Raw genomic sequence first — 23,077 nt, forward strand, 5'->3', positions numbered from 1 at the left:
CTGGGTTTGAGTCCTGCATGCATGCCGAGTGGCTTTAGTCGTGTCTGACTCTTTGCAACCCTTTGGACTGTAGCCCACTAGACTCCTCTGTCCATGGGATTCTCCAGGTGAGAATACTGGAGTGGGTTGCCATGCCCTCTTCCAAGGGATCTTCCCAACCCAGGGATCGAACCTGCATCTCCTGTGGCTCCTGCATTGCAGGCGGAATCTTGACCACTGAGCCACCCAGAAGCCTGGGTTCGAGTCCTGCCCCTCATCAATTATGTGGCAATTGACAACACTCTGAACCTCAGGTTTCTTATCTTTAAGGCAGAGTAATAATACCTAGGTGCAGGGTTGTGTAAGTATTACCAGATCAAGTGTGGAATAACTGACAGGGAGCAGTATTAGACCCTGGACCTCTCCTGTCCTCATTCAGCCCAAACTTTGTTCCAGCTGTGCTTGAGAAATGCTTCCAGCTGCCTTTGGAAGATGCTCATTCCATTTCTGGGCAAAATATTAGCCAATAAGATCGCATTTAATTTGGTGGGGAGGGGACACCAAAGTGCTGACACCCACCTGCTTGCTGGACCAACTGTTGCCAGGCATACACGGCAGCCGGGGATGTTCCGGGAAGCTTGGCTGCTGCAGAAGCTGGTGAAAACGAGTCGGCCGACGCGCTCCAGGCCTGTCTTTACTTGCTTGCTGACAGGCAGTCTCCAAGGCTGCTTGTCTCAGCAGGATCTGCCTCTTCCTGCCTTTGGTGCTGACAGTTGGCATGAGGCTGGAGGAGGAGATGGTATTTCCCTCCCTCTTGGGGAGAAGCACTCCTTTTCAGTGCTATTTCCTGGTCTCAGAGTGTAGAAAGACCCTTAGGGGCAATTTAATGCAGTAGCTTCCATCTCATTCTGGAAATTTTGAAGTTCCTCAGGCTCCACTGCTTCCCCCAGAAGCCCAGGCTTGGAATTTCCTGGTTGTGGAGGGATTGGGGCTGGGGGACCAGCTTTTGAATACATGAAGTGCCCACCCCTCAGTCATATTGGGATGTTCAATCCTCTTATCTCCCCCAAATACCTTTAATTACCTTTAACTGCTTAGTTCTGTTCGCCTCTAAAGAAAGGAAGATCCGGCCCCTCCTAGCCGCACCTCAGAAGTGACTAAAACTTCTGCATCTTTTAATAGGAGTGTTCGCCTTTGTGTCAGCTTCTCATTTTGCTTTTAGTTTCTTAAGAGTGTGGTTGCAGACTGCTGTTTGTGCTGAAACAAGACTATCAAAACACAAACAATTGTTCATAGTGTAAATACATTATAAATCAGAACCCAGGGGTCCCCTTGGTATATGGGAGAACTGGTACTGGTCATCCAGGGTGTTTTGTTTTTTTTTTTAATCTTCCTGTGGGAGAAGGAAAAAAATTAACATTTACTGAACACTTGTTATGAACCAAACTCAACGCTGATGCTTTCCCGTGAGTTTATTATCTAACTCACATAAACCTCTCTTTGAGGTGTGCAGCAAATATCCGTTCAGTAAATGAATGACTGCATTTCCTCAGAGCCATTTTATAGGCTGAGAAACTGAGACTCATAAAGATGAAGTAACTTGCCCAAGAAGGCTCTGCTGTCATGTGGTGGGGCTGGAATTCAATCCACTCCCTCTAATACCACACCAGCGTTCCCACTCAGTCTTATGGGGCCCATCCTATCCTCCCAATCTCCAGAACTGGAGGTCTTAAAGCTTCAAGGCGTCTCCTTTTCCTGAGAATCTGGGTTTTTCTGGCTCCTTGAAAATGAACGGTCTTGAAACGATTTAGTACTACTGAGAGTCATCCTTGGGAAAGCAGGTGGCGGGAACCTCCCTCTTTGCTCTCTGCCCTGGCAGGGGGGACCTTCGAGACCACCAGAGATCAGGGAGTCAATTGAGAGTGGGCGTCTCGACTTCCAGGGGTGCAGGTGGGATCTGCTCGAAAGCACCACACTGGAGGATTGTCTCACAGCTAAAGAATGGTCTGAGTTGGCACGCGATGCTGAAATTTGCTACAGGGAGCACTGGGGCTGTTTGTAATAATTTAGGAGTAGTCTCTCTAAGGGAATCCGCGATCCTGCTGTGCTTCTCTTAATTGAAACCATTCTCTCCCTCCGACTTCGATGGGGCAGGTTCTAGTCTCTGTGGGCTGGAAGGCGTTTAGTTGGTGTAATCGGAGAGCAGGATGCTGGTAACACTCTTGTTTTGTCTATTATTTCTTTTTGTTGGCCGCTCCAGCCTTCTTGACGCAGCCATCACACCACCGCTGCCTTGATTCCGGAGGGAAATACCACAACCCTGCAGGCAAGAGGGAGCCACTTGGGTTTAGAGAACAAGTTTGAAAGAAACATAGACTTGTCCTTCTAAAGGCAGAGCCTTAGGTTGGCCAAGGGACCTAGAGACTACCAAAGCCAACTTCTTCCTGGGTCTGATAAAGAAACTGAAGCCTTACTGATGAGAACTGATGGCTTATTAGTAAGAAGTCAAACTCCAGATCCCAGGTCACTGGACTCTAATGCATTTCCACAAACCAAAGAAACATCTATTGGGCACCATACTGTGAATCAGACATCACGGATATAAAGATGAACAAGGAATGGTCCCAGTGGAACCCATTTTGATTCTATGGGTTACTATCACTTGAGGCAGACTTCTTCCAAGAATAGTGTTCTATAAATAGTGTCTGTCTATCCATCTATCCATTCATCTATCTGATGATTTCTTCCTTCCTTCTTTTCTGTATTTCCCTCTTCCTTCTTTCTTTCCTTCCTATCTGTCAATTGTACATATTGTATAGAGTGGGGGCTTGTGTATCTGAATAATTAGGCTCCTGGCTCCTAACTGGGGTCTTGAGTGGCTGTTATCAGTGATACAGTGAATGGCTGGCCAGTTTATCAAGAATTGTCAGAGCAGAATTAGCCTTAAATACACTTTAATCTATAAGGTGATTGTCTAATATTAATCAAATCCCAGTCACTTGACTAAGAGTCAGGTACTTTGCTACCTGTTTCAAGTGCATGTCTTCATTTACACTTAAAAGCACCCCATGAGGGAGTTACCATCTTTTCTTTACTAAGGAAGAAATGAGGCTGAAAGGTTAAGAAATCATGGTGTGCCTAATATTCTATAGGACCCCAAGCTGGGCTTTGGACCTAAGTCTCTCTAATGTGAAAGACTTATGAGCTTGGTTGCTGTAGCATCTTACAGTACCATGGGAGTGATTTCTCCATCACCTTAGTAACTGTAAACTCCGAGAGGCTGAAGATGCAGGGAGATTCTTGTAAGTCTTCAGGGCTGGTGCGTGGACTTAATCACAGTTGCAGTCTGATGGGCTGCTCTGTCACGCTGATTTGCCTCCTTCAAGTTCAGACAAAGACCCAGAATGGGTGTCTGTAGCCCACTTCCATCAACTCTGTACCCAGCTTATGGCTCAAGTGGACACTGAAGCTGGCTCATTCAGTTTCCTTGGCCTTTGCCTGCCAAGTTTCCTGTGTTTATCCTAAGTCTGCATTCTAGGGATATCTTGTCATGGACCCTGGAAGGCAAAGATGAGTTCCAAACATGATTTAATCTCTCTCTGTGTATAGGTGTTTTCTTTCGTCAGGTATCTGATCTCACCAAGAGGCCCACAATAAATAAGGAAAATATACCCAACAGCTTCAGAAAAGAGAGCCTCAGACCACACAGACTGCCGGAAGAGGCAGCCTGTTTATCTTTTATTTTTGTGTAGTGCTGTCACTACCCCATTGCCTTATTTATATTCTAAGCATTTCCCTGTGTGACTGTCTTGTTTCCCCACACTAGAGCATAAGCTGTTTCAGGGCAGGGACTTTGTGTATCCTCAGCTCCCAGGATCGTATCTTCTAGAAGGTGCTTTGAATGTATGCCTTGCACCGTGCCCTAGGGAGACCAATAGTGACCTGAGAGGCACAGATTTCATAAGAAGAGTTCTTGTCATGCTCATCCTAGTGCTTCTAGAATGCCCCTCAAATGTCCGTGGTGAAAGGAGTTTAGGCCTTCACCTAGTGGGGTCTCTTTCCGTGTCCAACGACCATTTATTTGAAGGAAAATCCAGATCTAATTATTTTCTTTGACAGCTTGGCAGAAGGGTCATTTGTAACCTTCTCTGTTTCCAAGCCTCCTGGCTTTTTTGTGTGAGCCATGTTCCTTAAGAGCGGGAAGTTATGTTTGGCCCACACCGGCTACACATGAAATGGTAAAGATTTTGGTCCAAACTCTGTGGCTTGAGTCGGATTTAAAAGCTTGTCAGGAATGAGCTCTCTGGAGCCTGGCATTTGCATCTGGCATCTGTGGTTACAGATGAGATTTCAGAGATTGAAAGCTCAGGAAGAGGTATGAATTACAAGCTCTTAGCTCACAGGGCAATTGGAACCGTACTGATCCTAGAAATCTTCTGGCCCAGATTTTTAAAAATATCCCCATGATCCAGCGTCTCCCTTTGTAGGATTTCTGTTTTGAAACGTTTGTATTAATCTTTTTTTTTTATTGGAGTGTAACTTCTTTACAATGTTGTGTTAGTTTCTATTGTATAACTAAATGAATCAGTTACATGTATACATATATTCCCTCCCTCTTGGACCTCCCTCCATCCCCCCTGCCTCCCAATCCCAACCATCTAGGTCATCACAGAGCACAGAGCTGAGCTCCTTGTGTTATATGGCAGCTTCTCAATAGCTATCTACTTTACACATTGCAGTGTATATACGTCAATTCTAATCTCTCAATCCATCCTACCCTCCCCTTCTCCTCTGTGCCCACATGTCCGTTCTCTATGCCTGTGTCTCTATTCCTGCCCTGCAGATAAGTTCATTTGGACCATTTTTTTAGATTCCACATTATGTATTAATGTATGATATTTGTTTTTATCTTTCTGACTTACTTCGCTCTGTGTGACAGAGTCTAGGTCCATCCACATCTCTACAAAAGACTCAATTTTGTTCCTTTTTATGGCTGAGTAATATTCCAAAAGCGTCTGGAGAATGAATAATGGTCAGGTTCTTGAACTGCAAAGGAGACTGATTCACATGGGTGCACACACACCGCTCTTCACTTTAGCATCTGAGAGAGAGAAACATAATCTATGAGAAGAGAGAATGACTGAGTCACAAAAACACGACCTGATGATTTCCAAGCCCTCCTAATTCAAAATCAGTGGAAATCTAGAATTCTCCTTGGTCACTTTAATACTTGTTGTTATCAATACATGCTTTTGTAGCTGCATCAGTTCACTGCTGTTGTATTTGAAGAGGAAAGGGGCAACCTAAAGGCCTGGTTCTTGTTCTATCTCAGTCCACGTAAAGGTGCCAGGCTGCCTGACCCCTTAATAGTGCAAACTTGGACAAATTATTTTCTTCTTTTTGGACATCATAAGAGTCTGTATTCCAAGTACCAAAATTCAGAAATAAGAAAAACGGGTAAAATGTCAACAATTAAATATTAAAATGTCAATTAATTAAATGTTTAATTTGACATAATTAACTTATAGAGGCAACTTACGTTTAATTATATAAATAAATGAATAGGAAAAGAACAAGTTTTTTAACCTCTCTAAACTGTAGTTTTCTTATCTGTAATAAGGTCTGATATAGGTAATAGTCCTTATATTATACACTTGTTGTGGGAATTAAATGAGACAATCAGTGTGAAGCACTTAGCACACAGTAGGTACTCCATTAGTGGTAATGTCACAGAGGAGCCCAGCCAGAGGTCTAGCAGTAGGACCTGTCCCAACCACACCCAACAGGGTCCTTGCATTTCCAGCCCCCAGTGTGAGAGTTTCTGTGCCCCAAGCAGAGGGGCGTGGCTTTGGTAAACATCTAAAGTAACTCATGTCAGAGGCCAGGTGTAATTCCAGCGTTTGGCTTGTGACCATGCCAGTTTCACAGTCGAATGTTGAGTCAGTTGTGCTCTGAACCTCACTTGTTTCATCTGCAAAATGGAGTTGATGATTTGACCTCTCAAAGCCGTTCTGGGGTTCCCATGGTAGGACACTGTTACCACACCTAGATTAATGTCCGACACCAAAAAGCAGCTCCATAGATTCCAGAATCTTTTCTTCATCCCTTGAAAGGATGCTGGAAGAGATAGGGTCAAGGAATTCAAATCCAAGTTGGAGATACCCCAGCCTGGGCAGTCCTGCTGGGCTCTGCGGGAACTGGTGCTGGCCTTCTGTTCCGCTCACCCTGGATGGCTCTACCTTGGAGGACAGCAGCTTCACCTCAGTTTCTGGATCTGTCAATCCTCTCGAGTCCATTGCTGATCAGCTCCCATCACTGTAGATTAGATTTGGAAAGGCAGACTTAGCTATCTTCTCTCCACAGGGTGAACCAGGACCAACCTTTAAGGAGAGCTTTACATTGCAAGATATTTTTATTCTTGAGACTGATGAGAGCATTTTTTTTTTTAAATTACTAAGCTTGGATCATTTATAAAGCATTTTATACAATGCATTTCATTTGGGCTGCAGCCTTCGAGCTGCAGAGCCTTGTACTAATGACTTAGCGCTGTGACCCTCTGCTTTCACAGCTGTCTTGGGGGTGACTCACCCTCTTAGGGTGCTTTGGAGCCCCTGGCACAGAGGATGTCTTGCCCAGCAGTGGTTATCATCGCTATTATGGGCCCCTAGTGCAGTGGTTTCCTGAGTGTTCCATGCAGCTTCCTAAAGCGTTGTGGAGGGTATCAGGACCCTTGGTGGGGTGGGGTGAGGGCTGGGCAAGAATGAGCCACTGTTGGATCTAGGGTCTTGACCTCTTCATCCTCACTCCAGCTCCCACGGAAGCACCTCTGCTTCCCTCCATTCTTAAATATTGTGGTTCTGCCTAAGACATCATTGGGAGGAGAAGGGAAGGTAAAGTATGAAAACCATCACCCTTCTGTCTGAATGCTGTCTTCGCCTTTGCTGGCTGACACCCAAGATGGAAAGGTCAGAACCACAGATAATGGGGAAAATCAGAATACCTCGAAAATCTGAGTTGAGGTCTGGGTTTTATTCAAATTCTGTAAGACTTAGGAGTCTCTGAATCTCTTGCTCCTTAGTTTCTTCATCTGTGAAATGGGGCCATAGTACCTACCTGATGGGCCTCACAAGACTGCTTTTGGATGTGGAAATGCTTCATAATTGGAGCTGGAAAGACCCCACCAGAGTGATATTACTGACACCTGTGCTTTGATCCACCTGTTCTGCTGGGGTTGGAGCCTGTATGCGTCTTAATATTAAGATTTTTGAAAAGTGTTCTGAGATGTTCATACCACCCCAGGTGTGCATCTGGCGCCTCCCTGCTTTATTCTGCTAGCTCAAGCATTTCCTAACTCCTCCATTCATCCTGGGAGGCAGGAAGTTTAGGCATGAACCAGAGATGGAGAGTGATTTATTCAAGGCCACGCAGCTCACGATGAACAGGATTTAGGCTAGAACCCCTTTGCCCTTCTCCCAGATGGGGCCCTACAGGTCATCTGCGTGTCAGTGACTCACTAACCCTCCCGAAAAACAGCTGTTCTCTGTGAGTGACAGTCTCAGCCCACCTCAGCTCTCATCAAGTGTGCTATGCTGTGTTTAGTCGCTCAGTCGTGTCTGACTCTTTGTAACCCCATGGACTGAACCCCGCCAGGCACATCTGTCCATGGCGTCCTCCAGGCAAGAATACTGGCACGGGTTGACATGCCCTCCTCCAGGGGGTCTTCCCAACCCAAGGGATTGAACCCAGGTCCCCCGTACTGCAGGCGATTCTTCACTGTGTGAGCCGTCAGAGAAGCCCAAGAATGCTGGAGTGGGGAGCCTAGCCCTTCTCCAGGGGATCTTCCCGACCCAGGAATCCAGCCGGGGTTTCCTGCATTGTAGGCAGATTCTTCACCAGCTGAGCTACTAGGGAAGCCCCTCGTGAAGTACTCCCCTCAAAATAAAACCAGCCAGTTCCTCAAAGATCCGGTTCCAGACCTGAGCCAGAGCTGTACCTGAACTAGATAGGTGATATAACTGTAACTAGCCACCCCCCCCCCCAAGTATATATAGTTATGAAACAAAGTAGGACCTCTCTTTTTTTTTTTCTACTTGCAACAGGAAAAAAAAACCCCATGTGGGCTCCTGAGATACTTTTTCATTTGTTTTTAACCACATCCTGGGTTTGTGTTAGTCAGTCTGTTAAACAGATATGATCCAAAAAAGAAGAAAACAGAAGAAAACAAAGGGCTCAGGCCCAGAGCATTTTCTGGTCACCATGGCAACATGTAGGGGTACACGCTGTGGTTTCTCTCCCTCAGCTGTCTTCCCGGAGACTCACTCATCAAAAACCACTTAGCCTCACAGAACTGGGTACTGAGGTGACAGTTCTGGGACACACTTTCTTTGGCTAGAAAGACTGTTGGATCCAGGATCAGGAGTGGGGGCCTAAGCAGACCTTCCCACCCTCTCCTCTCCCCCAGTTCCCATCCTTCCACCAGGAGGCAGGGGTGGGGGCTCTTTCTTTAGACTCTGTACAAACAAGCTAAGAGCTTCATGGGGTTGGTCCTTTGGAGGCCTAGACTGAAGGGTCAGGGTAGTGGCTGAGAGCCCTTGGACTCGCCTCTGACAGAGCAGATGTGATAGGTCCTTGTGGTTTCAGTGTTGGCTGCCATGACAGGCTCCTTGGACAGAAGGCTGAGAGGCCAGGGGATAGAGTCGGGCGCCAAAAAATTGGGGTGCATTTCCCTTCTGAGTGCCAGGAGATGAATAGCTCAGTTGAAAGCCACCCAGAACACATTCTGGAGGAAATTCTCTGGGGATGATGGTGTATGAGTATTTTCTCTGCTCATTAAACCCTCACCCGCCTCCAGGGCAATTCCGGGAGAGACTGAGTCACTCAAGACTCATGGTCTGCCTGGGGCAGCCAAAGGCGATTCGGCCACTGAGCGTGATTTTGGCCTGGTTCAGAAGGGGGTGCTGAACAATAGACCCTTTCATCAGGCGCCCATCACATGGGCATCAGGGGATGGGGGTGAGAGATGTGGGGCAGCAGGAACGCTGCCAGCCTTCTGGACTGGCAGACCTGGGTGGCAGCAGGAGCTGTAATTGCCAGGAAGACTCCTAGATGGAAACTTCTGGGCTTTGAAGGCATTAAACAATCGCAGTGAAGAACAGAATGGTTTCTTCGTGTCCCATTAACACTGTGGACTGTGGCCTTTATTGGAACGGCTTGCTCAGGCCTCTTATAAAAGCAAGTTCAGTAGTCAGAGCACTGGACAGGGGTCAGGAATCTAGCAATTATGGACCCTGGAGGTCCTGCTTCTCTCACAGTGGCTGGGGGGGGCATGCTTAGTCATTGTGGGTTTTTGTTTCCTCGTGTTTTGTGTCTCATGAGAATTTGGTTAGCTGCTCCCTGTTATCCCGCCTGGCTTTAAACACAGGTGATCCAATTAGCAATAGTGCTTTAAAAAAAAAAATTGACCTTTTCTCTCCTTAATTCTGATCAGAATCAGTTCCATTAGATTTGTGAGTTGCATAACCTTTTCCAGACATGAGCTCAGCAAATCAGAAGACAGAAAAAGGATCCTGGCTAACTTGTGATAAACAGTATAAAGGTGAAAAATGTGGAGAACCCACAAGTGCTTTTGGCTTGCATGTGATTGACTCCAGGAGTTTGATGGAGTGGATGGAGTGTCATGCCCCAGCTGGAACGGCCTGGTCTGTTGAAATTTGTAGGCTGGTCATCAGATATCTCAAAGTGTCACAGGGACAGACTGTGGTCTGGTAGGTCAACCTGTCTTCATTCTGCCCTGCCTGATCTCTGCCAGAGTCTTCAGACTGTAAAGGGCAGAGGAGGCCTGAAGCTGCAGCTGGGGTTGGAGTCTTTGATTTTCAAGGGGATGACGGGAAGAGGACAGGTAGGATGAGAAAGAGGAAGCCAGCCTTCTGTTGGGGAAAGTCAGCAAACACAGGGACCTCCTTGGCATCTTTGCCTCGGGGAGAAGGGTGTAAGTTCCATTAGTGCAGATTTTCCCACAGACATCTTCCCAAACTCTTAGGAGAAGGGCCCTACCTTTTTAAGCCTTTGGTCCAGAATCAAGAGACCTGTGATCTTAAAATAATACTTGAGCTTGTTAATATTTAATAAGCTCAAGTTTCTCTCTGCAGAGCCCTCTTTTAATTCTCACCTCTCTGCACCTTACAAACCACGTGGAGAAGAAGAGGATTTCCTGTAGCTTAGCATCTGTCCCACGTATGAGGTGCCACTTAACACTGCACTGTGATCAGCCAGACTGCCCAGTCGGAAATCTGGTCTGCTGGCCCCTGGCTCAGGTCATTCCTGTCTTCTCAAAGACTCAGTTACCTTCTGTGTCAAATGGGGATAATAAAAGTGCCTGCCATATAGCCACCACTACTGTGAGCATTAAGTGAATTTTTAGGTGTAAAATATTAAAAACCTCATATGGGTTCAATTAGGTGCTGGATGAATATTTGCAGTTATTATCATGGCCGTGGAAAATACACGAGTCACTCAGTTGCAGGAACTGGCCTCCTCCCGGTCTTCAAGAAGACCAACTTCCCCAGACACACAGCCTACTCTGGTGAGACCAAATCAGAAAAAAAATCTCATTCTGCCTTAATGCTGCCTCACCCTTTCTGAGGAGATGATGGAAGGGGCCAGGCCCATCTAGGTGGCGCCTGTTGGAAGACACACTAATTCATTTGGGGCCATCTGGAGAAGCCTGGCTCGGAGAACTGTCTCTGGGCACAGCATGACTGCAGATGGCCTCCTGGGGTCTGCATGTGGGGTACACTGTGTGTGTTCTGTCTCAGGAGATCCGGCCTCAGAAGGGGGCCTATGATAGGATGCAAAAAGGCTGTGCTCACCTTGGAGAGGACGACTGTGAAGTCCAGACAGACAATACTGGTTACAGAGCTGAAAGTTGGTCTCTGCCACATTTGCTTTCAGGGAAAATGGCAAAAGTTTTCAGAAGCAAATGCTTCAAGACGTTTGAAGTATCTACTGGGGAATTCTCAAAAAGGCCAGCTGCTGATTCTTTTAGACACGACTTGTCTTGTTTGTATCTCACACAGTCTGTTCGTCCTGGGGGGAGTGGGGAGCATTTCCTTGCTTCATTCATTTGTTCCATGTGTGCCTACCTCTGTGGTACTGTACAAGGTCCTGGGGAGAGACGGAGTCACTGCTCTCAGGAAGCCCACAGAGAAGTTCCAAAATTCTAGAATCCTGGAATTTCTAATTAATGAAGAAACCTTAAAGGAAGATCCCCTGGAAGAGGGCATGGCAACCCACTCCAGTATTCTTGCCTGGAGAATCCCATGGAAAGAGAAGCTTGGTGGGCTATAGTCCATGGAGTCGCAAAGAGTCGGACATGACTGAGTGACTAACACTTTGACTTTAAAGACAATAATTTCTTATAATTCATTACCTGTTTCTGTCATGGACATCTTTGAGAAGCTAATACAAACCCAGGGATGCCGTCCCCAGCGAAACACCTATGCACGTGTACACACTTGCATGCACATGCCTACAGATACATAGATACGTACATACACACAGAATCTTGCATATAAGTAATTTCACAGGTTTATAGACCCCTGAAGACCCGCTCATGAAAACTTTTGTCCCTCAGCCCTACTGGTCAGCTGTGTGACATCCCCTCCCCAGCACTACTCACCTTCTAAACTCTGGGGACCCTCAGACAAGGGCGCGTTGGGTAAAGATTACACAGGGTGGTACTCTCAGAAGAGGCTGTGATTTTCTCCCACTTGTGAAGCAACTGGAGTAAACCAAGAAGCTACTCATCTCAGGCCCTCGGCAAGATTTTGAAATGTGCTAGGGTGATTTTACTAAAAAGATCTATTTTTCTTGACGTGAGTCTTAGTGAAAAATATAGGCAAGATTCATGGTGTTATGGGTCAGCTTTGGTTTAGTAAAACAAATTTACCTAGAACCCCATGGAATTGGCGGCATAGCACAGGAGGTGGAACCCTGACTGCCCACTTGGGTGACTTTGGACACACTATTTAATCTGTTTGTGCCTCAGTTTCTTTCTCTCTAAAATGGGCTTGGCGGTAGTGCCTATTCCATAGCATTTTTGTGAGAATTAATTTAGCTGAAGTAGATCACGCACCTAATGAGTATAAAACACCCATTGGCTCTAATTAAGTGCCAAACATCACATGGAGTGTTTGACATGCTTTGTCTCATTTCACAGTCCCACAAAACCTGATGGCGTTGTCATCCCATCAAGGAGAAGGCAGAGTGTCAGAGAGGTTAAGGAACTATCTATCTGTGTAACCCAGAGCTAGTAGCAATGTCAGGACTTGAAGCCAGGGTATACCTTGGGTATATCTCCTCTAAGTTGAACTACAAGGCTTCATTGTGAGTTGGTGCCAGAGAGTGGATTACACAGGTCTCTTGGTGAGCACGTTTTTTGTGGTCTTCCCAACAGGCCACTGGTAGAGCTCTTCCCACATGGGCAGTGAGATCCCTGGGTGACTCCTCTGTCCTCCTGGCAACCCCATCATAACAAACACTCTCCCTCCAGAAAGACACCACCCCGAATCTGAAAGTGGCCTCCAACCATTACTGTTGCCCATCAGATCTCTCAGAGGGAGGAACATGGGATCACTCCTTTATTTCATGATTTATTGGAGACCAGAGGGCCCAGCGGAAAGCATTCTTGATTCATGTCCAGCTGGACAGGCTTGTTGGAGAGATTCATTTGGCCATTTACTATTAGGCCCTTGAGTCATGGCAGCTCCTGGATCACAGAGATCTCTGTTTATCCAGAGCGATGCCCAGATGTCTGGGGAGTCCTGCCTTTCTACAGGTGTTGGCAGTGTGGCCATTGCCATGGACATGGGTGGCTGTCCTGTGATTGGTGGTCCATGGCTACTCATGCCTCAGCCTTGCTCTAACTTAAATCTCGGGGATATTTCGGGCTCTAAATGGGGGAGGTTGAGAGTGCATAAAATGTTCTGTAAATTGGGTTTAGGAGTAGTGGCCTGGTGGTTAAGCCTGTGGTCTCTTGATGCCCAGACTGGCTGGGTTTGAATCCTGGCTCCATCGTTACGAGTTCTGTGAACCTGGGCACATTTCTTCCCCTCTCTGTGCCTCAGTTTCTGTATCTGGAAAGTGGGGACAATAATGTTACCTACCATATAGCGGGGTTTTATGGATAAAATGAGTTAATACTTGTCAAATGCATAGAAGAGTGTCTGGCCTATACATCATAAGTGCACAATATGTGTTAACAGCTATTATTGCTGTTAGTATTACTAATACCCTTTGGGGGTAGTAATTTCCGCTTGTGTAAGTGTTAAGAAAGTGTTGGAAAATTTTCATACAGTATGAAGACTTAACGGATACACAACCCTGAAAGGCTTGGTCCTTTTTAAGGCACGAGGGACCCAGAGGGGAGGAACTGTGAATACTCTTGACCTGAATTGAAGGTGTTGGAACCGTCTTCGGAATTGCCAGATGGCTGAATACCATCAGGGCTAGGATGGGACCATTTTTATGTGTGAGACTAAGATGAATATAAGCTGTGGAATCCTCACATTGTATAGAATTTCTTCATTCACCCAGCAGCCCCTTTTCTGAGATCTACTGCACGCCCCGTTTAATTTTTGCATTTCTAGGAAGGCTGAAGCTAGATTTTATCCGTGATTTCCTGTCTTGGCTGACCACAAGCACACACGACACACACTCACTAGTCTCATGCACACGGAGAGACACCTTCACACATGCATGTGTGTGTTGTCTGTCAAGGGATGTTGGTTACTCCTCGTGGAACTCAAGAGATTTTATTCACAAGTCTCAATCTGAATGGTTCCTTTCGCATTTGCATATTCTACATGCCAGGTGGCAAACTCAAATTCATGTTAATAACACAGAAACTGCCATTTAGCTCCAAGCCACTGTCCATGTCCCAGACTTTATATTAAACCTGGGAGCAACAGCAGCCACCCGGCCGCGTGCTGACGGCCACGCACCGCCTCTCCTGGCATCCGCTGAGATCTCTCCTAACAGTCTCACCTCCAAGAAGCTGATTGGGAGGCTTTGTTTCTCTTTTGTAAGCAAGACTGAGAGTGCCTCCGGAAGGACAGTCACTCAGCGCAACAGTTTCTCTTGGCAAAGATTGGTCAACCGAAGCCAAAGCTGAAAATGTCAGTAAAAACAAACAGTATTTCAAAAGCACCTTGTCCGTTTCCCTCCTCTGTGCTCCTCTAGCCTCATCAGCCAAGCGTTGTGTGAGTGGCTTCCGAAGGACACCATTAGACCAGAAAGGAAATCCCCCGAACACATTTGCTCCGTTTCACCTAGTTCTGACACTTCTTTAAAAGCAACTGTGTGCTGGTGAAACAAAGAAAAGAAAATCACTTGATACTGCCTTATGTCTTTTCAAAGCGCCATTTCTTCTTTTACTGTGTTCAGAATCGAGAAAGATTGTGGAGAGGTTTCACAGTTCTCTTATCATCTCGGTTTGCACTTTGTCAGACACTGTTTTCTCGTGGTTGGAAGCTACTTCCTGCTCAGAAAGGAGAGAGCAGTTGTTGTCCTTACAGTTCCATTAACACTGACCCTATCTTTGTCATTAGGTCACAGTTGTTTAGGTGTATCCCTCCAGAGTGAAGACTTGCTCTAATGATATGAAAGGATTCCTGGGCACACGGGAATAAGTGGATCAGAGCGTGGGTTTTGGTGTTAAACAGACCTGAGATGGAATTCCAGCTCTGCCACTTAATTGCTGGGTGACTTCGGGAAGTCATTTCATTTTTCTCAGCTCCAGTTTCTTCACCTATGAATAATATGTATATAATTCACCTATAAGTCACCTCTCAGGGTTCTTGAAAGATGATGCCACACAGAACCCCAAAGAAGCTGGGTACCCAGGGACACGGCAGTCACAGACATTCCCACCCTGGCTATCAGCTCGGGAATATATTGCTAAAACAGAACAGCTGGGATTCAGGAAGGCAGCTACAGGCTCTGGACAGCAACCCTCACTTCCTTGGGCAGCTCACTTTTCTGAGCCTCAGTTTTCTCAATGATGTGCTCAGTCGCTCAGTTGTGTCTCTCTGTGGTCCCATGGACTGTAGCCAGCCAGGCTTCTCTGTCCATGGAATTCTCCAGGCAAGAATACTGGAGTGGGTTGCTGTTTCCTCCTCCAGGAGATCTTCCCAACCTAGTGATCAAACTCAGGTCTCTTATGTCTCCTGCGTTGGCAGGTAGGTTCTTTATCACCAGCGCCACCTGGACAGAATGTACAAGTGATGCTACTTTCCTGCCTCTTATCTCAGATTTAAGCATGAGGCAGTGACGCTTTGACATGCTGCAGTGAAGGTGGAAGGCTCTGGCCAGTAGGGAAGATTATTTGGCTTTGCAATGAGGCTGCTCTAAAACAAACTTCTCACCCTTTCCAAATTATGGATGCAGAATAATCTAACCTTTCCTTTTCATCCCACAGATCTGAATATAACCTGCCGATATGCAGGCGTATTCCACGTGGAGAAGAATGGTCGCTACAGCATCTCCAAGACTGAGGCTGCCGACCTCTGCAAGGCCTTCAATAGCACGCTTCCCACCATGGCCCAGATGGAGGTGGCCCGGAGCATAGGGTTTGAGACCTGCAGGTAAGGGACCGGCACCTGCCTACACCCCAAGCCCACTGCGGAAGGCTAGCTGCCTGGGTCCAGGGGGCGGGACTTAGACCCGGAAGCGTCCTCTCTGACAGCTAAGTTGCTTGAAGAGTCGGCCCCACCCATGAATTTGGGCAAGTCAATCTGGAACCAGTATGACTACTAAAATTTAAGGCCAGCCAAAGACACCTTTGTGAATCACAGCAGGGTTTCCCAGGGGAGGCTTTCAAGGTCTTAGGTTGGAATCTTCAGGTTGCCTGAAGCTCCTATCGACAGCGCGCTTTGAAGAAGCCAGCAGTATCATTGTCAGAACCACAAGAAATCGAAAAACCAAGTAACAGTGTTTAAGATAAATACGTGCCTGGTGGAGCTTGACCCTGCAGACTTGGCTGAAGCAGGCTTTTCAAACTCTCTCGTTTGATTTTGTTTCTCTTCTGTGTTGCTCTGATTTGAGAGAAAAGGGCACGAGAATTATTAAGATGTATATTATTACAAGGGATTGCAAAGCGGTGAGAGGGGCTGAGGGAGGCCTCCTGAGCGCCTCCTACCGGATCTCACAGCGCTCAGGGAGCCGTCCTCGGGTCCTTCTGTCCAGGATGTTCACAGCAGGCTCGCTCGTGTGTGCACACTCAGCTGCTTAGTCGTGTCTGACTCTTTGCGACCCCATGGACTGTAGGCTGCCAGGCTCCTCTGTCCATGGAATTTTCCACTAGAGTGGGTAGCCATTTCCTACCCCAGGGGATTTTTCCCACACAGGGATTGAACCTGCATCTCTTGCATCTCCTGCATTGGCAGGTGGACTCTTTACCGCTGAGCCACTTGGGCAGCCCTCACAGCAGGCATGGCCCTTATTTTCTGAATTTTTTTTACAGCCCTGTGGTAAGTGGTGCACATTAAGAGCGAGCAGTGGTGACCACCGTGGTGAGGTGTTTGGGTTTGGTTTGTTTTCATGAGAAGAACCCTAGGGAATCTGGACAACTGCGGTCCGAAGTTTCCGCCCCGTCCTGCAGCCGCCCCTCTGCACTTTTGCAATGTGACATTAGGTAACATGGTTCTCTTTTCTCATTAACACGCTCACATACAAACACAGGCTGCTTTTTAAAAAGTCTAGCTGCAGAACTCTTTTTGGAAACCATTCAGTGTAAGTTAAGTGCATCTATCCCCTGTCCTTGGGTAAGGCACCTGTAGTCTGGGTGGGAACTGAGACTTAGGAAAATGAAGCATCTTTTCAGTTTTTCTAATACGGTGACCCCTAGCCACGCTTGGCTATTGACATCTAATTAAAATTAAATAAAATAAAAACCTTGGCTCTTGGTGGCACTAATGGTGTTTCAAGTGCCTAATTAGCCACAAATGCCTGGCAGCTACTTTTATCAGATAACTGAGATTCTAGAATGTTTCTGTTTCACAGAAAGTTCTATTGAGCAGCTTTGCTCTGAAGTGAAGAGCAGATGTGTGCAGACATCTGCGTGTGTTCCAGCAGGGTCTGGGAGAATATAAAAGGAGCAGATAGCTCGGGTAGCTTCTGAACTTGAGGTGAAGGCACAATGCAGGAAAGTTAATTAGCAGGTCCATTTATTCTATCCCTAAGGCTAATTATTTAAATATGGCCCTGACTAGGCCAGTGGCCTAAGAAAGTGGATTTCGTAAGCTGAATTTTGATTGTGAAATGCAGGCAAGGAAAACATGAAATACGGAAATGTTCTTATATGCTGAGAACAAGGGAAGTTCTTACTGTGCCCATTGGCCAATTATCCAGCCCTTAGATGCTGGACAAAGGGCTTCCCAGGTGGTTCAGTGGTAAAGACTACACCTGATAATGCAGGAGACTTGAGTTTGATCCCTGGGTTGGGAAGATCCTCTAGAGGAAGAAATGGCAACCCACTCCAGTGTTCTTGCCTGGAGAATCCTGTGGACAGAGGAGCCTGCAGGCTGCAGTCCACGGGGTCGCAAAGAATCAAACATGACTCAGTGAGCACAGCACAGACCCCAGCTCATCTATGCGTATCTCTGTCTTAATCCTCAAACTGCACCAGGGGTTGGTTGTATGACTCCACTTTGCAGAGTAAGCAACCGAGGCTTAGTTCTACAGCCTGTCCTGGGCCACATCACTTGCATGGGGAGGAGTCTAGACTCCAGGCCAGCTTCTGAGCCCAGGGCAAGATTTAATGACCCAGCCCTCCCGAAGAACCGAGAGCAAAAGAAAGATGAAAGTCTGCTGCATGGATGGATTTGCAGAGTATTTCTTTTCTTCCTGGGAACAACAACCTACTCATGTAGTATGTGTGCATGTGTGCTAAGTCAACTTATGTAGTATACAAACATAAAAATTTTAATATCCCTAACTTATGGACAGGGTGACATGTAAAACCTACAGTCAACACAATGTAGTAAACACTTAGGAATAATTTACAGAGGGTATTGTAAATTCTAGAATGTCAGTGTTATACGGGCTAGCAGAATGTGATGGGAATAAAATGGGGTGTGGGTTCACCAGGAGTTTTATTATTTAAAAAAGGGAAAGAAAAACTGTGCCAAAGAAATCTATCATTTCACCCATAGCTGGTTCTAAATGTTGCAAAATATATTTCCATAATTTCACTCAGGTAGCTGTGAATCAGATACCTGCCATAGGACAGATGGGAGAGTCTCAGAGATGATGGGAAAACCTTAGCAGCTACTCTCTAAAGTCTGCCCCACCCTGATTAGTTGGGATCCTCAGATACAGGGAAAGGCATTAATGTTTAATTGTGCCCCTCCCCCCACCAAGCTCAGGAGTCTTTGGAGAAACCAGTCTGGCCATGCAGATGAGGAATTAGTCATGTCAGCTTTTGCAATTTAGACATAATGAGTTCAAGGTGCTTAGAAATTTCAGACTCACAGCCGTTTCTGTGGGTCTTGCAGGGCAGTGCAGTACATACTGTCACCCCTGGCGAGAAAGATAGAAGGGATTTGGATTGTGCATTTTAGCCAGCATTGCATTTTCAAAAACCTGTTGGATTTAGTGCTCTGCTTTTCCCTTGCCACCACCTTTTCCCTTGCAAATGGTATTTTCTCAGCCCACACCTCATTTTTTGAAGCATTTTAGATTTGAGAGAAATCGTGCGGTAAGTATTCAACCACCAGGATGCTAGTCAGAGGCTGGGTACTGTATGTTGCATCTGAAAATGATACACGTGTTTCTCCAGCACGCTCCCAGAAACACCATGATGGGATGGAGGAGTTTAAGCACTTCTCTGACTGTTGCTTCTGGAAAATTCCTGAGCTAATGAGGCATTGCTATCTACTTAATCATTAGTGGTAAAAGTTGCTCAGTCATGTCTGACTCTTTGCAATTCTCCAGGCCAGAATACTGGAGTGGGTAGCCTTTCCCTCCTCAGGGGATCTTCCCAACCCAGGGATCGAACCCAGATCTCCCGCATTGCAAGTGAATTCTTGACCAGCTGAGCCACCGGGGAAGCCCAAGAATACTGGAGTGGATAGCCTATCCCTTCTCCAGTGGATCTTCCCAACCCAGGAACTGAACCAGGGTCTCCTACATTGCAGGTGGATTCTTTACCAACTGAGCTAAGAGGGAAGCCCATTAATCATTAGTACTCGCATTTTAATGACTGTCAATTTACTTCCACTAGCAGTGGAATCATGCCTGAAATGTTCATGGGACAAGAGGCATTGTATCTGGCATATATTAATTAATAAGGTTTGTTATTTAAAAATCTTTTTTTGGTGTCCCTCTCAAGAGAGTTGGTCTATCCCCTGTTTTCTAAAACTTCACTGCAATTAAAAATACACATTGTGACAAAGAGTTGATGTCTTTTCATATATGGAGATTTTCAATAAACATCAAAAATCATTAAAAAAAAAAATAAGGTGGCTCAGTTGGTAAAGAATCTGCCTGCAATGCAGGAGACCCAGGTTCAATCCCTGGGTTAGGAAAATCCCCTGGAGAAGAAAATGGCAACCCACTCCAGTATTCTTACTTAGAGAATTCCATGGACAGAGGAGCCTGGTGGGCTACAGTCCATGGGGTCGCAAAGAATCAGACACGACTGAGCGACTTTCACGTGTTTAGAGCAGTGAAGTCTGGAATGAGGGAATTGCAGAAAAAGGTGAGACCAGGAAAGAAGAGGCAGGTATGGGATATAAGGCAGGTTTGTGATTTATGGACTGAGATGAATGTGACATTAGTTCCCATCTGATGGGAGCCAGTCGTTTTCTGTATTTTCTGGCAAATAGGATGGTAATGGCGGGCCAGAGTGGATCTCACATGATAAAGGGATCATTTTATCCATGGTTTTGGCTTCCCTCTGCTCGTTCAAACTGATTGCTGATCACAGATTTCATTGGCAATGGATCGATGGTTTTAAAAAATTTTATAGAGCTCCAAGAAAATCACTTTGTCTCCATCAGCCTTATTGGTCCCTTTCACTGTCTGTGAAACTGGCTGTTGTTTTTGGCTTTTGTGTAACTCAGTTGTTAAAAACTCTGACATGCCTAGGGGTGAGCTGAAGGAAGTATTGCACTGCGTGAAACGTAGTTGGATGGGATTTTATGAAGTCCCTAACTACATTGTTGCAGGTGGATGACCTCTGGTTTTCTTTTGCAGGTACGGGTTCATAGACGGGCATGTGGTGATTCCACGGATCCACCCCAATTCCATCTGTGCTGCGAACAACACGGGGGTGTACATCCTCACGTCCAACACCTCCCAATATGACACGTACTGCTTCAATGCCTCAGGTTGGTCCCAGGCGGGTTTGGCTTTAAGTCCTAGGTGACTTTTGGCCGGCCAGCCTTCGGCAGCATGGCTGACCGTCTCGGCTTCAGTGGGGATTCATGCAGCCTCCGTTCACATAACAGATGCTTGCTGCGTATTTCATCAGTAGTAAGAGAGAGTCCTGTCTCCAGGGTGCTTCCCTACTAGGTTGGAGAGGCCCACAGTAAGCAAATACATATGAAATCACTTACGTGCAGTCAGAGAGTGACAAGTGTTATAAAAAAGAAAGCAGAGCAAGTGACTGCAGAATGCTAGGGGTGCTTTTTTTCTGAGAAGATAATCAGAGAATGTGCCCATGAGGAGGTGGGTGTGTAGAGCCCTGATGGAAGCAAGGGAAGGAAGCCACGGCGTGGTGGACAGCAGCGCACAGCCGGGTCCATGGGAGCTTCGGGGCATGTGCTGACAACGGCAAGGAGACATAAGAGATGCAGGTTCAATCCCTGGGTGGGGAAGATCCCCTGGAGGAGGACACGGCAACCCACTCCAGTGTTCCTGCCTGGAGAATCCCGTGGACAGAGGAGCCTGGCAGGCTGCAGTCTACAGGGTCACAAAGAGTGGGACGCGACTAAAGCGACTTAGGAGGCACACACAGGCCAGATACCACTGAGAGTTTTCTCCCTGCCTTTCTTTTTGCCCATACGGTTGGGCTTATATTCAGAGAAGGGAGTGAACAGTACTGATGAACCTTCCTCTGCTCTGGGGAGGTTAGTTCCATTGAAAAAGTTTGAGAAGTCCTGGGGAGTATTGCCTGCCCAAGTAGCTGCAGTAAAGCAGTAAAGTTCAAAGTGATGGGTTTCATTTTCTCGTATCCAAATTTACTCAATATGTTAGAGTGCTTTTTATCAATTTTCAATATGTTTTAAAAAAGAGTATTTAGTGATCAATGACACACATTCAGTGTTGTGCTGGGGAGAGTAGAGTGACAAGGAATCAGAGGCCATCTTTCTTGTCTCCAGAGTTAATCTTGTCGAAGTCCTGAGATGAAAAATAAAGGAGCTAGGGAAGAATGTTTATCTAAGGAGAAATACATTCTAAATGTCCTAGATTAGAGTTGGATGATGATGGGGGTGTTAAGTGGGTGACAGATCTTGATAACCTTCTGCTCTGTGCCAGGGATCACATTGGAAAGATCCTTGAATCCATCTTAGCCTGAGACTGCCCAGCAGGTGGTCAGGGCCCAGGGATGTGATCCTCCTTGCAAACTGGCCTCAGGGACCAAAGCCAGCTCCACCTTAAAAGATACCTTCTATAAGCTTAAAATGTCAGCAGTATTTTTTGTAAAACATGGCCTGTGGTTGACCAATGAAAATACGACAGACCCTGGAAAGGCTTCACAGTGTTTATTGCCTCCTTTCTCAGTGGTCAGGCCCAGCACAGGTGACTTCTGTGTTAATACAGAAAACTGACCGGAATTAGTTCATTTTTGATGTTTGCTTTCAGTAAAATGCCTGTTTCTCTTTGAGAAGGAGAAATTTAGGGGAAGATTCTACATTCATTTGCTTATTCATTCACTCATTTATTCAACAAGTATGTACTGGGCACTGAGGAAGCTGTCTGTCCATCTGTCCTGAGTGATTGGCTAGACTGAATAATTAACATTTCTCTTGGCTATTTTGGTGTAGTGGAGGCAAGGTTTATGAGACGCTATGTATCAGGAGGCTCACCTCAGAGTCTTTCTAACAAATCCTTCAGTTCAGGGAAACTCCACAGGCTTGATTCTCTCAGCAGTGTGATGCTCATTAAACAGAATGAAAGGCTGTCCAGTGAGGCCCTGTATCTGACATGGGAACATGAGTGTATTGCACATTTGGGTCAGCATCCGTCGCAGTATGCCTGCCAGATTTGATATTCTTTATGAAAGTTAGGGTGAATTGGAGCATGAAGGGACTCCATTCCAACAAATGCACTAATCATTTGCAAAAGTGCCTTATTGGTTTTGACATCATGCTTCATTCTCTTGCAACTTTATTCCTGGAAATTTCCAGTGCACTACTGTTACCTGCAATTGTCTTTGAATTTGGGGGAGGTTATTCCATCCTTGATATTAAGAAGTCATAATTCAAGGCCTGCTTCTGGGTCTGTGCAACGTAACAGTTAAGTCAGAAAGGTCTCATGGGTCAGGTCAGTTTCTGGTGGTGTCCCTAGAATAGATCCTATAGATAGTTTGCAGGATCTCCCAGGTTGGCTGTTTTTCCTGATTTTCAAATGAGAGAATCACTGGGAATTTTTTGAAAACAGTAGAAATCTAAAGAAATACTATTATTGTCTCCCATGACCTGCAGATTCCTCAAAAACAGACAGAAATGTTTATCTTTTGCTCTTTGTTTATACTGTGATCTGTCATATGTGCTGAGTAAATGTTTAAAATGAATAAAAGAACTGATAGGCCTGAAACTTCCTTTCATTAATTCTTGGGCATTGTCATTCAGGGTTGATAAGAATGTTTCCTGACTTGTTTGTATTTGCAGACCATTTGTGGGGGGGTTAATATCTTAGATATGTTTACTGGAAAAATGGACCGTAAGAAAATTATATTGTTTTTTTTTTCCATTCATTCAACAAATATTTGAGTAACTCTCTAGCCCCATCACACATAAATGTTCCGGCCAAGAAAGATAAAGTTACTGCTCGTCTTGTGGAGTTTCTGTATTTCTGTGGAGATGGCTGGGTGGCA

General features: G+C 45.9%; 1 protein-coding gene across 8 annotated transcripts in view; it reads left to right on the forward strand.

Moving 5' to 3' along the window:
- CD44 (CD44 molecule (Indian blood group)) overlaps positions 1–23,077 on the forward strand; it is an 88,992-nt gene that overhangs the window by 21,821 nt on the left and 44,094 nt on the right. For all 8 annotated transcript variants that reach the window (XM_043481333.1, XM_043481334.1, XM_043481337.1 and 5 more), the window contains 2 exons: positions 15,455–15,620; positions 20,233–20,366. In XM_043481333.1, the coding sequence (XP_043337268.1) occupies positions 15,455–15,620; positions 20,233–20,366 (300 nt within the window). The remainder of the gene's footprint in view (positions 1–15,454; positions 15,621–20,232; positions 20,367–23,077) is intronic.

Source organism: Cervus canadensis, chromosome 11 (assembly GCF_019320065.1).
Source record: "Cervus canadensis isolate Bull #8, Minnesota chromosome 11, ASM1932006v1, whole genome shotgun sequence".
Classification (NCBI taxonomy): Eukaryota; Metazoa; Chordata; class Mammalia; order Artiodactyla; family Cervidae; genus Cervus; species Cervus canadensis.